Raw genomic sequence first — 17,112 nt, forward strand, 5'->3', positions numbered from 1 at the left:
CTCCAATACGCGGCTCTTGGTATTACTTGGTACTGAATCGAAAGGAAAACATAGTGGTCTCTCATGTCCCTAATGATAGTTGTCAATAGGAGCCTTTTATTTCTAAGGCTGTGGGCGGGACAAAACATTACGTACGTCTTGACGTATGACGCCGTGTCTACGTCGTCCAACGTCAACTCAAACCCGAAGTAGATTTCTCCAGGCGTACACTCCTTATTTTCTGTATTGCAATCAACATTTTTGTACATAAATTCTTTAACATAGTGTGCTTGAAGCTTCAGATGCGTGCCGCTGTAAGGGAATATCCTTAAGGAGTACCACGTATGGGATCGAAATCTACGCTTCTTCCAGCTAAGCTAACGTTACTAGCGCCTACCCTACCGTCGAGCTGGCTATGCATTAGCACTTTAGCCTAGCCCGCTAACCAGTGACAACTGACAAAGGTAAACAACAAAACGTTCCGAGGCCACCTATTGTAAATTGCCACTCAGGTAGCTTTATTTTCCCGTCTCGCTGTAGCCTGTAGCCTTTATCGTCTCCGTTAGCATCGCTGAGACTGAAGTACGGAGCGGTGAAAGGGGGCAGCAACAGCGTCAAGGAAAAACAACGAAAAACAATACAAACCCCGGATCCCTCCTCACACACTAGGCCGAGCGAGCTAACTCCGGCTAACCCGCCGTGTAACGCCTAGCTGCCGGTGTAATGTGCGGCTGTTTTAATTTAGCACACGTCGGAGGGATTAAAACAACCGAACAAGTGTTGACTGACCAGGGCTTAGCTGTATACTTATATTTTATAGGTTACAGGTGCCCTCGTCTGCTGTGCTGGGAGTAGACAGTTTTGACATATAACTAACATTACCCTCGCTGGTTATTAGTGATTATGTCTGTAATGCTTTTTCCCTCAGTAGCGGATAAACCACGTTACTAATAGCTGATGTAAACACACGGCCTCAATTGCCCTTATTCTTAAGTTAGCCTATTTCAGTCTATATTTAAATTGCCTGTGTTAAGATTTATTCGCGTCGTTATTTACATGTAATCTCGTAGATAAACACTTTTAGCACACTATTTTTTTTTGTGAATGACTTGCGTCTTTGTGGTGATTATTTGACTCAAACTGCATGAGCCAGCTCGGCACCAATATTTGAGACGTAATGAAGCGCATTAGTAAAAACGTACCTGGGACACTCTAAATTAATTTGCTGTTGATGAATATTTGTGATGTATCATTTTGTTTTGAACACGTAAGGTGCATGCAAAGTCCATTTTGGTAACGCCAGGAGGATTTTTACATTCTTTGTCACCGCCAAAGTCTTTAGTTCTGTATTGGTTGTGCCATAGTTTCTTATCAATGTGCCATCATGAGAAAATGCCACTTTGCTATTGTCAGTTGTGTTATTCACTTTGTGATTAGGTTGATGATCTATCTCCATCCTCCAAGAAAATCATGGAGTCTTAGCTTGAGCCATTTGGGGGGAAAAAACTGTGTCCCTCAAATACTGAAACACTTGGTTACGATTACAACATTACAGAAATTACTTATTCAGAAATTATCGAGTTAACTACTCGGATATAAATATGTGATTTGGGTGATGAGGATTGCAATAAATTTGGAAAAATTAAGAGTTTGCAATTAATTATGCTGAATAAATATATAAAGTGCAGAATTTTGCTTCGTATGTTTGTTGATTTAATGGGGCACAGATGATGTGATCCTGTACGTGCCAGAATGAAACAAAAAAAAAAGCTGACCAAGCCTTTCCTTTTTTGTGTCATCACGTATCCCAGCTGACAGACACTTTCGGCTCAAGACATCTCCTCGAACATCCACACGGCATCCCTGTCTGCAATTCCTCCTGCACCTGAACCATGTGAGGGCCCCTCGGTCCAGTCTGAGGGGATCCCAGGACTGTTGAAAATACAACCCCGCTGTGCGGGGCTGGACTCACCCTGTCTGCGCCCGAGACAGCAGCCTTTCCAGTAGCCCCCTCCCTCTCCCCACGTTCCTGTTCTCCTTACCGAGGAGACACGCCATGATGTTCCGAGACCAGGTAGGTATCCTCACAGATTGGTTCAAAGGCTGGAATGAGTGTGAGCAGACGGTGGCGCTGTTGTCCCTCCTGAAGAGGGTTTCCCGCACCCAGGCTCGCTTCCTACACATCTGCCTTGAACACTGGCTGGCAGACTGCACCGAAATCCACATCCTAGAAGCTGAGGCCAACAATGCAGGTAGCTGAGTGATTTGTCATCGCATGTAACTGATGATTAATCTATTACTAAACGGAGTTAGTGTATAGTGTTAGTTCTGTTTCTGAAATTAAAGAATTCTTATGTTAAATAATTAACCGCTCCTAATATTCCTTTTGTCCTTTGTCTTTAGCGATTGTCAGCCAGTGGCATCAGGAGCCAAAAGAGAAGGTGGTGTCCTTGCTGTTGTCCCATCTGCCTCTGCTGCAGCCACGTAATAGCGAGGCCAAATGTGAATACATGAAGCTACTGCAGAAGGTGTTGAGTCACACTATTGAGAGTAGTCTGTTTGTGGAAGAAAGCAGACAGCTACTCTCCTACGCACTCATCCACCCTGCCACCACACTGGATGACCGCACCTCTCTGGCCATGTGGCTAAATCACCTGGAGGAGCACCTTTCCAGTGGCTATGCACCCCGGGCTCCATCCAGCCCATACCACCCACGCCAGGGCTCGGATGAATGGCCAAGCTCTGCTGAGGCTCTGGACCCGGGCCTTGCTTGGCATGACAAGTCCTCTTCATCCAGCACGTCTCCAGCGGGCCAGAATGGACACATGCCTTTCCCAGGTGGGATGTCCTCACCTATTAACAGCAATAACACAGGTAATGTTTCTCATTCGTGTTGTGCTTTTTAATAGGCTTGGAAATCGTTTGGTTGGGCCATATAAGATATGTCCATTGTGGCCTTATCACCTCAGTAGTGTTAGTTGTTATTATCTTTGGCATGCAGTTGCTCCCCGTTGTTTCTTATTCATGTATTGTTTCCCTTGCCAGGTCTGAGTGGGCAGATGCAGCCCAGCCCTTTGAAGAAGTCCATTATTCCTTCCAGTCCCCAGGCTTGTGGCACTGAGTGGGTTTGCCAGGACGATACAGGGGGGCGACAGAACTTCATGCCAACAGACCACGCGCCCCTTTCGCCCCAGAGCAGCGTAGCCTCTTCGGGCAGTGAGCAGACAGAAGAGCAGGGATCCGCTCGCAACACCTTCCAGGAAGATGGCAGTGGCATGAAAGGTCAGAGTTCATGACTTAACCCGGGCCGAATGCACCTCTAGCGTTTGGCTCTGGAAAAAGCCGCGTACAGCCAACAGCTGTAGTGATGTAACCCAACATGACTTTTTGGTCCCTCTGTTCTAGATGTTCCTGCATGGTTGAAGAGTCTCCGCCTTCATAAATATGCATCGCTTTTCTCCCAAATGACCTACGAGGAAATGATGATTCTCACGGAGCAGCACCTGGAGTCGCAGGTTTTTAAGTCTTCCTTTTACATACGATAGGGCCCGGATTGGATTGTTCTACACTCCTTATCAATTGTGAACATTATTGTCCTCAGACCTGATGATACATCTCTTCTCAATGAGGCATGAAATTAAACAACGCACCCTACAGTTATATTGAGTCAGTCACACATACAAATGGTGCGATTTTGCCTCTACCCCTTGGCTTTAATGAAACAGATGGTGATTAGGTTTGTTATTTAGTAACTTTATAAATTCCCCAGTGTCCCCACAAGAGAAAACTCGCCTGCGCCTGATGCCATCTTGTTGTGTTCTGTCTCTCCTCTTTAGAACGTCACTAAAGGAGCGCGGCATAAGATTGCCTTGAGTATCCAGAAACTGCGAGAGAGGCAGAGTGTACTCAAGTCTTTAGAAAAGGTAATTCACATGGGATGATGTCCTTTCCTTGCTTAAAAAAATAATATGCAACGGTGTTGATGAATTTCAGCTCATGCTGATCAGAACCACACTTGATTATGCACTTGGTGAAAATCACGTGACACTCAATTCAGCTCCAATGGGAAATTCATGTTCTGCTCGTTGGCATAGAAACAGACTGCACGGGGCTGGGAGGGAATCGGTTACGAGACATTTCAATAGAGCAAATGTTTGTTTTTAATAAAGCTTAAATCCAGATTTACAGCTTCACATTTTCCTGAGTAGCTTCTCCAGCGTGTGAATTTGATGTTGTCACTTCTCAGGATATTTTGGAAGGTGGAAACCTGCGTAATGCCCTCCAGGAGCTTCAGCAGATCATCATCACCCCCATTAAGGCCTACAGTCCACCCAGTGCAGCGCAGCCTGCCTCGGACGCCACCTCCTCCCCTTCGGAAGCCACAAAAACAGGAGCAGATAAAGAGCCGGCCTCAGAGGGCTTCCAGTCCCACAACCCACCCCCCTGTGATGGAGACTCCTCAGTCACACCCATCTCGGATGGCGACATTGCTGGACAGTTCACCCGTGTCATGGGTAAAGGTGAGAATATGATTTGGATATTTCCCTTACATTGGAATTGATTATCAATATTAATTAAAGCAAGGATACTTTATAAATTTCACACAGCCATATTAATGCATGCGTTAATATTAATCTTCTAGCTTGAGTTATGTAAATATTGCTCACATGTACTTCGTGGACATGAATATGAAAACTGTGGCTTCGTTTTTTTTATTCAGTGTGCACTCAGCTGCTTGTGTCAAGGCCCGATGAGGAAAATATCAGCTGTTACCTTCAGCTAATAGAGAAATGTCTGACACATGAGGTGAGAAGCTACCGAGTTTTTTTTTTCTTCTTGAATTTGCTCATTTTATTAAACCCATTTGAGTGTGAAGTGTCATAAATGTGCTGAAGACAATTTTCTGTAAAAACTGCATTTTTTTTTCTTCAAATGGCGATTTAATCGTTCAATTTAAAATTCACAAATTCCACAAGCATCTCCAGAAACTATGCTTAATGCTGTGTAGACATTTGATTCCTTTGTCTTTTTCTTTCTTCCTCTGTCTTTTTGTTCCGTCTGTCAGGCTTTCACAGAAACTCACAAGAAAAGGCTGGTCTCCTGGAAGCAGCAGGTCCTCAAACTGCTCCGCCTGTTCCCTCGGAAAGCTATGCTGGACATGCCTGTTTACCGACAGAAAGGGTGAGACTGCTGGCCTTCCTTTAACTTTGATCTCCCTCTTTAGCAGGGGAGACGTCACACCAGCTGAATGTAACCCTCTCCCTGCACTCATCGCTTCTGTCTCAGCGTTGCTTTGATTCCCGTTCCCTCTTCTCTTTCACGCTCTCCTCCCTTTTGAAATCACAAGTATCATTTCATTCGAAATAGCTCCAGGACTCGAACTTGCAGTTCTCAGAACTGACATTGAGTTGTAATGTTGTGTTACTTTTTTTTTTTTTTGTTTGTTTTGTTACTCCAGCTGGACCTATGGGTCCAACTCCCTCCCCACAGCAGGCTCTGTGAGTGGAGGTGTAGGGCGGCGGGGCCAAAGGCAGTTCCAGATGACCCCTCGCGGGCTCCCCGCCGGGCGCGTGTGTCTTCCTAGTGGGATCGGGGGAGCATCTCCTCGCCACACACTCACTAGTCCTGCGTTGGCAGGCCAGGGCAGACAAGTAAGTATTCCTGTCAATTTAATTCCAATTTTAACATCAGTCTGTCACATGTATAGCTACATTTGACTTTTACAGAAAAAAAGGTGGAAAAAACGGTGGAGAACTACAGAGTCTAATCCATGCACGCCTGACCGTACAAGGGATTTGGCATCCTCTATTTATATGATTATAGAGATTTTATTTAAATAAATAAATAAATGAAACCTTTCCAGCCGGCCTGGTTAATTGACATTTGTGTAATGAGAAGTTGTGTTTTCCTCTGTAGAACCTGTGGTTTGCCAACCCTGGGGGCAGTAACAGCATGCCAAGTCAGAGTCGCAGCTCTGTGCAGCGGACGCACTCGCTCCCTGTCCACACTTCCCCACAAACCATGCTCATGTTCCAGCAGCAAGGTATGGCATGCAGTCGCACGTCTTTTGTTTTTCATTCATGTGGATGTATGTTTTCACCCACAGGCTATTCTTATCCTTGTTAACATATTCTCTGCCAGCTATCTCACCTCCTTTAATTTCCTGCCTACGTTTAACACATTTTATTTTGCCTACATGTTTCTTATCATGGGCTTTATAAATTTGAAAATAAAATAAACCTTTTGAAGCTAAATTGGAAAAAAAAAGGTTAATGGAATGAGGTTATTTAGAAGTGGTGATTTTAGCAGCCTTGCAAGCGAACCAAATTGTGTTTAGAAAAAAAAAAAACAGCTATGAATTGGTCGAATGCCAGAGTACAGAGCTGCTATTGCTCCGTGCCAAGGACAGAATAACAAGACAGCTTAGCAGCAGGTTGCGGTAAATAATCTGTCGCCTGTACAATATACGTAACCTTTTGGTCACCTCGTCTTGTGTCCCAGATGCCACACACAAACATTGCAAATTCACTCGTGGCAGGCAGGTAGACCATGTTTAAAGAGACTCGTCATCGGTCAACAGAGCATTTCTTTTTAAAGCCAAAGACATAGAAACCCAGCACAGTTGCCATGCCTGCAGGTACAGACACTAGCTCCTTTGTGCTTTTTATTTATTAAATAAATATACAAAATGTATTGCAGTTTTAACATATCAGTTGCATAGATATTTAATTCCAAACCAAAGCCTAGAAACCATCACAAGACCACATACCTTATTTCCTTTACATGCAAATCTGCATAATTGCTTTAAACCCGGTGTGCTAGTCATATTTTTGTACAAAAATGTAGGACTTCTGTACACATTGCGTTTCAAGACAAAAATAAATTACTAGCTCAATTGTCTTGGGCTTGGTTGGCCTGGGTACCTCTGTCTAAACGAGGAGTGATACTTCAGTGCATTTTAAGGCGAACGCACACGACTCCCTCTGGGATGGCGTCAGCAGCGATGTCCAACAGAAACAGTCCATGCGGAATGATTCATTAGAAAGCAATTTCTGGACGGGCCCTGTCCCATATACTCTTGGTGTGGCTAATGCAAGTCTGTGGCCTGGAGCCGTCCCTGCTGGGTTCCTGCTTTGTCCACTGAAGAAAATGAAAGAAATGGAGTTCTAACAAAATTAGCGTATACACTGTAAAAAAGTAGTCTTCCATAACAGTTGGTACAATATGAGAAAGCAAAGGACTTTTAACTACTGGTACTGACATGTCTTTAGGCTGAGGACAGGGGTCAGCATGGGCAGCCAGATGGGTCTGCCCCCACAAAACAAACTGTGATTCACTCAGTACGTTTACATGCATGTGAAAAAAAACAAATTATTGCCTTAATCCGACTATAACTGGACAACTTAAGTGTAAACACGTTACTCCGAGTAAAATCTGAGTTCTCCTGATCTGATTAAGACACCCAGATAATGCGATTGGAAATTGATTTTCTCTGTCATGTACATGCTCAATCGGACATTTAAAAAAAAAAAAAAAGACATTTAAGAAAGCCGGTCCCAGTAGAATAAGCTAAACAGAGCCGTTAGAAGAATCACCTGAGGGATAGTTCCCGTCTTATCTGCACTATAATTACCCCGAATATTACCTACACCATTAAAAAAAGTTGTACTATTATCCATCTGGTTGTTGTTTGAAATTCCGGTCCACCGCATGAACGACTCTTGTTTATTATATGACGTAATAGGTCAACAGGAAAGGAGGTCATATTTACATGGTATAAACCCCTGAAAAGACACATATCGCCACCTAGTTTGGTGTTTCCATCAGTTATTCGATTTTCTCCGCTGCATGTAAACTGGAACAAGGACCACATTGAAAGTGGAATTTCTAGCATAGGTCGATTAAGCTGTGCATGTAAAGTATTTCCGCAGTTTGAGCTACAGTAGCTTGTCGTTTTGATGGGACCAGCTTTTTCTCCTCACATGCATCATTGAGCCTTGGACGCTAGTCGTCTCACCATGACAACTTGGCCTTTGGCAAAGTCACGCAAATCCTTTCACAGTTGGAGGATGACAATATGTTCGGTTGCTGCCCATTATTTCTCGCCACCTGAAAGGTGCCATGATAATGAGACATTTGGAGTTATCCACTAGACCAGTAGCTATGACCGGCTGGTGACAACATATGAGCATTTAGGAACATGAAAGAAGCCAAAACTATGCATGATACTGTAGAGATTCCCTTTGAGAGATTTCTGACAACTTTCGTCTTCCCTAAAAGAGCGTTATGAGAAAAAGTATTTTCTCAATGAAGAGATAAAACAGTAGTATCATGACACTTTATTCTTCCTGGGACCCCCAACGATCCCCTTTGAAGCTGTCTACTGATCAGTCATGGATCAAATATAAAACCTGAATAGTGATAATAGGCGTGTTAACTGAAGCTCCTACAGTCAGAGCAGTCAGGTGCAGTTTGCACCAGATACCAGAATCCATTTTAAGTACATCATGACTGACCAATTGCGTTCACATTTTGTTTTGTAAGCAGCAAACTCATAACTAACCATACAACTAAGATGGGGGATAACTTAACCTCACCTCAGTAAAAGTGTCTTTTCATGTGGCTGTGCTGGAAGGACCAATATTGGCTTACAGTTGATTTAAGAATTGCTCATCCAAACAGTTTCACAGTGAATCTTTGCATTTGAACTCGCCGACTTTCATTGTGCAGTAGCCTGAGGAGAAAAGCGATGCGAACGGAACAAGCCACTGCTAAATAATCAAACAGAACAGAAACAGAAACTAGATTTCTATTAGTCGCTTGCTGGGACGTAAGTACTGTGGCAATTAAATAATAGTAGGACTGCTGATAGTTATTCACTATAGCAGATATCATCTAAAAGTACTTAACGTTAGGCTGCGATAAGTTGGCGTTAATGGCTTGATTCTGGAATGACTCCAGCGAATAAGCCGCTGGATGAACACATGCAGACGACGCCAGTAGAGCTTCCAGGTAGCTGGGAGGGAGGCCCGGTTGGGGACGTTTCCTAGAAAGATATAATTCCTTATCATCCATTGGTTGTTTTAGGAGGAGAGGTTGTGGTCACTGCAGTTGACTCATTTTGAGATATTGCTGCAGAGGAAAGTTAGTCAGCCCTTCGGGTGCAGGGGGGGGGCTCAACAGTCTGGGGCCTCATGAGGCTTCTTGTCTAACTGTTGTGAAAGTGTATCAGAAAGCAGCTTTCTGGCAAAATATGAGCACCACTCATCCAAACGACGTTCAAAGTCGACACTGTGCACAGCTACTAAGTGTGAAGTGTATTGGATGTGGAGTTGTTGAGAAGGGATGTTTACTACTGGTACAAACTACTCACACCAGTTGTATGGAGTAGACTCATCATAATTAGTTTGGTTAACAGAACTAGCCAGCACATTTAGTATCAATCTGCTAATTATATTCAGGCCGTCGACTCAGCTAAACATTACATTAATCTTTTTTGCGCATACGCCAGAAAAGGATATTTGTGTCCTGATATCGGAAGTAGAAATGGTGCATTCATTTCATTTGGCCATTATCTACTAAGGGAAAATGCTCTTTTTGTTTCACAGTTACCGTGGAAAATGGCAATCCAAGTATCCTACTATAACCCTCGATGTTTCTGTGAACTGAGAGTGTTTTTACTTTTCCTCAGAATGCCAAGTTCCAGGTGCTGACCTGGAGATCAACCCCACGCTGGAGTCACTGTGCCTCAGTATGACAGAGCATGCCTTAGGGGGTAAGTGTCCTCAGCAGCTCGGTGGAGCTAAAAGCTCTCCGCTAACTAGGCCAGAGACCGGAACCCCTCACACGACTAGGCACCGTCAAGACAGCGAGAGAAAGGATTAAATGAACCGACTGTTCATCGGGAAATGCTACACGTACGACTGCGTTCACACCCAGTTTATTCTATTCAGACAGGGAGGATGACTCTCATCATGTATATTTAATTAGGTATATTTGTGTTTACATTTTTAATAACATTTGAATTATGCAATATGGTCTAGTTGTCATAACATTTGAGCCTTTACTTTGTATTTTGTTACCATCTCATGAATTAAACAGTATATATATACTTGTTGCATAAATTTTGGTAAAGATTCAGGCAATTATTTTATTCTTTGCCAAGTGCATGGAAGGTTATTGGTGGTATATAAAAATACTTTTAAATCAAATCTACAACACTTCTTTCTGTATTGATGTAAACGTACTCAAACTCAAGCTGATATTATATTAAATGCCCAGAAGCACAACAGAACAAAAAAAATGGGGTTGTCCAAATAATAGTGGTACTTACTTTCAGTCAGCAGCAAGGTGCATTTCTCCAGCTCATGGAAGGAGCTGTTACCTCTCCAGAATTATGTCTATAAATATAACATATGTTCATTAGCTGGAATATCATAAAAATGTGTGAACGTCATGCATCGGGTGTACAGATGGAAAGAATTTGTGGACGCATGAAAAGGCATCAGTAACTTTTTGTGTGAACGAGAAAAGACAGTAGGATCCACCATCAGTGAACAAATTGTGTTTAATAACGCGATGTGTCTTACGCAATTGATTTTATGACCGGAAATGTCTTGAACCACTCTTATTTCCACTCTCCCTCTCAGATGGAACAGACCGGACATCAACAATATGAAAAGAAGAAAGGAAAAATACACTTCGGTTGAGGCCTGTCCAGTTCCTCATCACCCAGCACAAAGATATACGTATGCTTCAAAAAACCAGGCAAAGCAGTCACTACAAAATGACAAAAAAACTGTGTATATGTTCTCTAATATTTTTGTACTTTATTATATACAACTAAGTTTATTAAAAATGGAATACAGATGATTATTATATTGCAGGACAGAGAAAACAAAAAGGTGAACTGTGCAAGCTGCTCCATGTCACCTGCAGGACTGTGGCATGATGTGCAGTGGCTCAGTTCGCCGCGGTGAGAGAAAAACAGTAGATTGGTGCTGTCTTAAAGGGGTTCTGCCCTGTGAGTTACTCTTCTTTTCCTTCTGCCTTGGAGCAGGGCTTTTTATCCAAAACAAACTGACAGCCACAGCCCCCGTGCAGCGTGACGCGTAGATTGAGAAAATTTTCCAGCTAGAAGTAAGGCACTTTTAAAGTATCTTTGTTAGGCGCTAAACTATTAGTGGCCCAAGGATACAGTCACTGAGGTTCCACTTGTAGACGGGTGTTGATATACAGAAATGAGTACACTTCCTATCCATATTAGTTGTTCTGTAACCAGTTCTAGTCAGGGCTTGTGTTGGTTGAAACTTGGACGGCTTTCCTTGGTTCTCGTTGGCCTCTTTTGGAGAACGTGTGTTTGTGGCAGAGGCGGTAAAGGGAGAACCAAAAAAAGGTTGAGAGACAGTGTGTAGTTTAACCGTAGGAATACCTTTGGTCTTGGTTGTTTTTTCCTGAACACATAGTCAATGTAGAAGTGACTGTCCTCCTCTAAACTTCTACAAAAGCCAAAGAGAAGGGTTGTGCGATTTGAGAAAGTTATTTGTAGTGAAATGCAACAGAATGGTATTTTTTTTTTTTTTTTTTTTTTTTTTTTTTATAAAAAGAACAGCGGTTTGAAAAATTTACGCCAGCTGCAATTTGTCTCTGTTATTTTATGCCCTACTACATAAATGATGATGAATCTCATTTTGTGCCGAGGATTCCCCAGAGGGGTGAGTAAAGGCTGGTGAGGTTTGTAATGTGTGAGAGCTGATTTGATATTGAATTGATAAAAGCGAGGATGGCAGAGTATTTTCAATTTACACTCTAATGCTGGGTGAGAAAACTAAATGAAACCCATCTCAGCCCTCTGGCCCTCTTATGATTGGCTTTGGAAAATGAAGCCTGATCTTGTAATAAATGCTCTGGAGCGCAGCGCCTCACCCTCGCAGTGCCCTCTTCCTCAAATGGCCAATGTGATGATTTGATGAATCATACTTTTCAAGGTGCTTGACGATGTCCATATTTTTCTGTTTGTGTCTCAGTGTGTTTCAGTCTCAGAACCCTAACATTATCACCTGGTATATCAGTGTTGAATCAAAAACTGTCTTATACAGCCTCTGTCTTTGAATGTGGCAGAGCCGGAGGTGCATGTATGTGTAATATGGTCTTAACTTTTGGATCACTTTTGGTTGCATCATAAGGCAGGGATAACCATTCACATATTATTTCAGCAGAGCCATAGGAGGTCTGTCTAGTAAAGATGGTTATTTACAGATATCTTTTCCAATTGTATTTTTTACTCTCCCTTGATATTGATAACTTATGCTTATTTTCTATAATCGCATGTTTTGCCACACTAATACAGCACTGTTGTAGATAGAGGACATGGTGGTTGATGGCGCCCAAGTGTCACCGACAACTAGAGAGCAGAAAATCTTGCAACTAATGTTGTATGTTTATATCGCCTAAATGTCACTGTTTACATCTCTCTGGGATAATGCCCAATTCATGTTATGTGATGTCATGAATAATCCATTGTCTCACTATGTAACACATTAAAGAACTGAAGCCTTCTCACACGTTGAGCCGGCTGGGTAGAAGCTAAAAACAGAAGTCTTCTACCCCCTAATACATGGACTCCATATGAGTCTCAGTAGATTTTTTTTTTAAATTCCCCCCCAAACAAAACCAGAATGAGGCATTTAACACCTGCTTTGTTTTTTTGGTCATGCGGTGAGGAGAAAGAATTGCTTCTCTGGCCTTGTGATTAAACCGTTAGCTGTCATGTCCTGATGAACTATTCATGTGGTGCCTGAAATGCTCAGCTCCAGCATCCTCAAAATGTTTGTTTTAATAATGGTCTTGAGAAGTATTCTAGTCATGGATTTCTTCAGAGCAGGCTCTTGGATAGATCTGACTTAGTAAAAGCATCACACTCATGCCTGCAAAGGACTTACCAATGCTGGCTTTAAGACTCAGCTATCTTATTTTTTAACTCTTCACTATACTGTGTATCAACTGTGTTATGTTACAAATGGCTCAGATTATCCTTTTCATGGCCTCTGTTGCTTTGGACAGCCTAATTATGACTCCAAGTAGACACAGAGGTACAATGCAGCAGACTTCTGCAAGTGTGTGTTCACAGTGATGATGCAGCAGGGGATGACAATGCTTATCTGAGCCACAAATGATGTGATTATGAGTAAACAGAACACTAATAACAGGCCAAGGAATATGTTTACTCCATGTTTACATTCCAATGATGCATGAAATGAGTTGGGAAATGGACTTCATAAGTTCAGCCTGGTGTATTGTAACATACCAAGCATCCACTAGGAGGTACAGAGCCTGTGTCATTATGGAGACGTCTACCAAGTGGTCCTGAGATCATGTTAATGTCCCTGCCAGGCTTAACTATTGAATTAATGCAGCCAGCTGTAGGCTACACTGCACATATATGTGTCTTGTACAATTTATATTTAATTCTAATAACTCCCCCAGACATTTTCTAATATTTTATGAACCTTTTGCATCACATGCTTACACTCTACTTTTTTACTGTCACTCATATGTGTGAATGGTCTGAATTGCAACATCCGTCGGATCATTGAGACAGTCCAAATAAAGAGGTTCAGTTCTTTTGCAACTTCACTTTGTGGTTTGTTTGTGACTATTTAATGCATCGCATATGAGATACGCCCATTGACAACGGAATAGAAAAAAAGGCAGTCGTTTTTGCTTAATTATTATTCTCTGTGACGTTGCTGACGCCCTTTTTAATCATTTGCTAGAGAGGAAAAAAAGGCAGATGAGTCCTTTAGTTTTTACTTCCGGGTTACACTCCTTCATGCTAACGTGAGCTAGCCGCCTTCCTGTTAACGTCATTAGTTTATCCTAGAAGAAACAAAAATCCCTCTTTTCGTCCGGAAACTTCATAACAACCGTCTGGGTAGGTTCACATTTTTTTATTAAGGCTGTGAAAGTTGCATGTAAGTTTATATAGTCACAGCGAACCCGTTTCCTTCTACAGTTAGCATTTAGCCTGCTTAGCCTTCACGGACACTGTTAACATCTTCAGTTTGATACGTCTCACTGTTCAGAGATGGTTGAGTCCTAATTTGCAAAAGAAATAGGAGATATTAGTGATACACAGGGACAGATAACGATAGCTTTATTAAGGAGGGGGAAAAAAGTTTTTTGTTTGTTTTTTAATCGACCGTTCACAATCTGTCGATCTGTGATTAACAGTGGTTGTTTTTTATTATCAGGACAAAGGGAGGGTGTAGGTTGACACAACAGCCGTTTTATAATACATATAAAAAGAGCGTTTGTTCCGTCAGCGTATTATTATTTTTTTAACTTTCTGATGTAACTTTACAAGTTTGTGAGTTATTTTTGACAGCCATTTTTCAGTATCTTGTAGAATAACTGCTGTAACTTGGCTTACGTTATTGTTGTGAGATACTTTTAGATGACTTTATTTATCCCGATGGCTTTAGCGGTGATTACCTGTCTGGATAAACAGGTTTTTTGTTTGTTTTTTTTTATCTTTGTTAGTCTGACATGATGTGGCATCATCCTCATGATGAACTCCACTTCTATTTATAGACAAACTTCTTGATACAATAACTTTGAAGCAAGGGTCAGTTTATTCCTCAGACTAACAGCCACGAAACAATACAGTGCTTTCATTCACAAACTTGGATGTTGGCTTATAGTAGCTGTGTTGTGTGTTTCATTTTGTTTCCTGCATGCTGTTAATTTGCCTTAAGTTCACTATGAACTCGTGTGAAAAATCATCCAAAGGTTGGATTGGGCGTGTTTATATGTTCTAGGTTTTCTAGGTGTGTTAAATGATAAGGACGACTTAACTTCCACCTCTATCTATCAGTTGTAAATTTGTTTTAAGCAATATTTTAGTTTATCTTTTTTTGCGTTTACTTTTATATGCAACGAAGCTACAGTGACAAAGTAATTTCCCTCGTGGATCATTAAAATCTGTCTAAGTCTAAACAGAGAGTGTGTCACCAGATGTAAGACAGTATGTAACTCGGTGTCATTTCAGCAAGACATATCTGGGCTTTAAGCAGAGCTCTTGTTTTGTTTTCCAGGTCCTTTAAAGTCTATGCGGCCACTATGCACGGACAGTAATAATAATGAAACCTCAAACGAAGGATGTGCATGGGAAACTTCTGCTAAAACATAACTGCAGTCACGAGTCGTCCCTTGGAAACTCCCTGGAGTGGTGCAACTGTTGCCATTTCCTCCCATAATCCGCCATGTCGTTACCAAATGAGTCGGGGAACCGAGGGAAAGATCGAGAGAGGGGGGCCCGTCCCAAGGTGAGGCAGAGTCGATCCGAGGAGAGACGAGATTCAGGCGGCGGACGGAAAGGTGGAAAGGGGAAGAAAAAGGGCCTCGCCTCCCACGAACCAGCAGCGGAGCGGCCCGTCAGCGACGGCTTTGAGTATGGTGAGTTGCTGGGTGAGCTGGAGAGCAGGGACCAGTCTTCCTCATCCTCCTCCCCTCTCAGGGACAGTTGGAGATGGCAGGGTTTGGAAGTTGCCGCCTCTTTACTGGGACAGGAACGGGTAACAGCCAGACCTGGTCTGGGAACAGTTAGCTCTGCTGCAGAGTTGTCTGCACCCAGCGAAAGTGATGGCAGAGGATCAAGCAGCAGTCGCACTCTCAGGCAAAAAATCCAGGATGCAATGGGGCAGTGCTTCCCAATAAAGACACACAGCGCAGCGGCACCAGCTCCGCCTTCACAGGCTCTTTCATCAGCAACTGCTTGTGCCTCCTCGAGGCGGAAGATCCATCTCAGTGAGTTGATGTTGGATGACTGCCCTTTCCCCGTAGGATCCGAGCTGGCTCAGAAGTGGTATCTCATTAAGCAACACACGGCCCCTATTACTCAGACTCCCTTGCTAGATTCTGCAGTGGTGTGCAGTGCCCCAACTTCAGCCATGGCTACGGTGGTGGAGGACGTGGACGACCGGTTACGAGAGCGCAGGCGCATCAGCATCGAACAAGGGGTTGAGCCACCTCCCAACGCAGAGATCCACACGTTCGAGGTGACGGCCCAAATCAACCCTCTCTACAAGCACGGCCCCAAGCTGGCTCATGGTATGAATGACCTGGCCGGGACCGACAGAGCCGCTGTTCATCAGCAGCAGCAGCAGCTTCTTCTCCAAAGACAGCAGCAACACCAACTCCTATTACAGAGCTGCTTGGACACGCTGGACGAGGTGGTGGCCTCAGCGTCGGCCTCTGTTCACCCATGTGACACCGTCTCTGATCCTGTGGTTGACCCAGAGGTGCCGGCCGCCAACATAACCCCTAGAGCCATACTCCCTCAGACTGAGCAACAGAAATCTCACGACGGCTACCGCATTCACACTCAGATTGATTACATTCACTGTTTAGTTCCAGACCTGCTGCAGATCACCAACCTCCCGTGTTACTGGGGGGTCATGGACCGCTACGAGGCCGAGACGCTGCTGGAGGGAAAGCCTGAGGGCACCTTCCTCCTGCGTGACTCCGCCCAGGAAGACTACCTCTTCTCCGTCAGCTTCCGCCGCTACGGCCGCTCGCTACATGCGCGCATCGAACAGTGGAACCACAATTTTAGCTTCGACGTTCACGACCCCAGCGTCTTCCACGCTCCCACAGTCACGGGACTCCTAGAGCACTACAAGGACCCAAACTCCTGCATGTTCTTCGAGCCCCTTCTGTCGAACCCCATCCACCGCACGCAGCCCTTCAGCCTGCAGCACATCTCTCGGGCCGTCATCAGCAGCTGCACAACCTACGATGGCATTAACATGCTTCCCATTCCAAATGCTTTGAAAAAGCACCTGAAAGAATACCACTATAAGCAGAGAGTACGTGTACGGCGTATGGACACCTGGTGGGAATGAAGGACAACAAAAGAAAAAGACTAAAAGAAACTACCAAATACTTTTAAATGCAACTCTCTCCTAAATGAACTGAACTGAGTTCTCTGTTGGATGTATTAGCCTACACCACACTGTACTTATTTATTTTATTCCTGCTGTCTTAACAATTGTACTAAACCACACTGATGAGGCAATATGTAATCTCACACTCAAGAGTTCTTTGTGCTCAGATTAAACAAACTTATTTCAA

General features: G+C 43.3%; 2 protein-coding genes across 3 annotated transcripts; both read left to right on the top strand.

Annotated features, from left to right (window-relative positions):
* Window positions 1-166: 166 nt before the first annotated feature.
* Window positions 167-13,614, top strand: LOC125013207 (protein Smaug homolog 2). Of its 2 annotated transcripts, none has more exons than XM_047593660.1 (13): window positions 167-443; window positions 1,791-2,231; window positions 2,383-2,853; window positions 3,025-3,261; window positions 3,385-3,494; window positions 3,816-3,902; window positions 4,226-4,499; window positions 4,700-4,785; window positions 5,045-5,160; window positions 5,438-5,630; window positions 5,896-6,022; window positions 9,671-9,754; window positions 10,629-13,614. In XM_047593660.1, exons 2-13 carry the CDS (start codon window positions 2,036-2,038, stop codon window positions 10,655-10,657), a joined length of 2,010 nt encoding a protein of 669 aa, XP_047449616.1. In that variant the 5' UTR covers window positions 167-443; window positions 1,791-2,035; the 3' UTR covers window positions 10,658-13,614. The 2 variants fall into 2 exon arrangements, with proteins under 2 accessions (XP_047449616.1, XP_047449617.1); XM_047593661.1 differs by having other exon boundaries at window positions 2,383-2,817.
* A 142-nt stretch (window positions 13,615-13,756) lies between these two features.
* Window positions 13,757-17,112, top strand: socs9 (suppressor of cytokine signaling 9). The gene is made up of 2 exons (XM_047593662.1): window positions 13,757-13,912; window positions 15,075-17,112. Exon 2 carries the CDS (start codon window positions 15,243-15,245, stop codon window positions 16,881-16,883), a length of 1,641 nt encoding a protein of 546 aa, XP_047449618.1. The 5' UTR covers window positions 13,757-13,912; window positions 15,075-15,242; the 3' UTR covers window positions 16,884-17,112.

This window comes from Mugil cephalus, chromosome 9 (genome assembly GCF_022458985.1).
Source record: "Mugil cephalus isolate CIBA_MC_2020 chromosome 9, CIBA_Mcephalus_1.1, whole genome shotgun sequence".
NCBI lineage: Eukaryota > Metazoa > Chordata > Actinopteri > Mugiliformes > Mugilidae > Mugil > Mugil cephalus.

Coding starts and splice junctions, on each gene's coding strand:
- LOC125013207 (XM_047593660.1), top strand. CDS start 2,036: ATGATGTTCCGAGACCAGGTAGGTATCCTCACAGATTGGTTCAAAGGC. Junction 3,262..3,384: donor AGATGGCAGTGGCATGAAAG/GTCAGAGTTCAT, acceptor CCTCTGTTCTAG/ATGTTCCTGCATGGTTGAAG. Junction 5,631..5,895: donor TGGCAGGCCAGGGCAGACAA/GTAAGTATTCCT, acceptor TTTCCTCTGTAG/AACCTGTGGTTTGCCAACCC.
- socs9 (XM_047593662.1), top strand. CDS start 15,243: ATGTCGTTACCAAATGAGTCGGGGAACCGAGGGAAAGATCGAGAGAGG.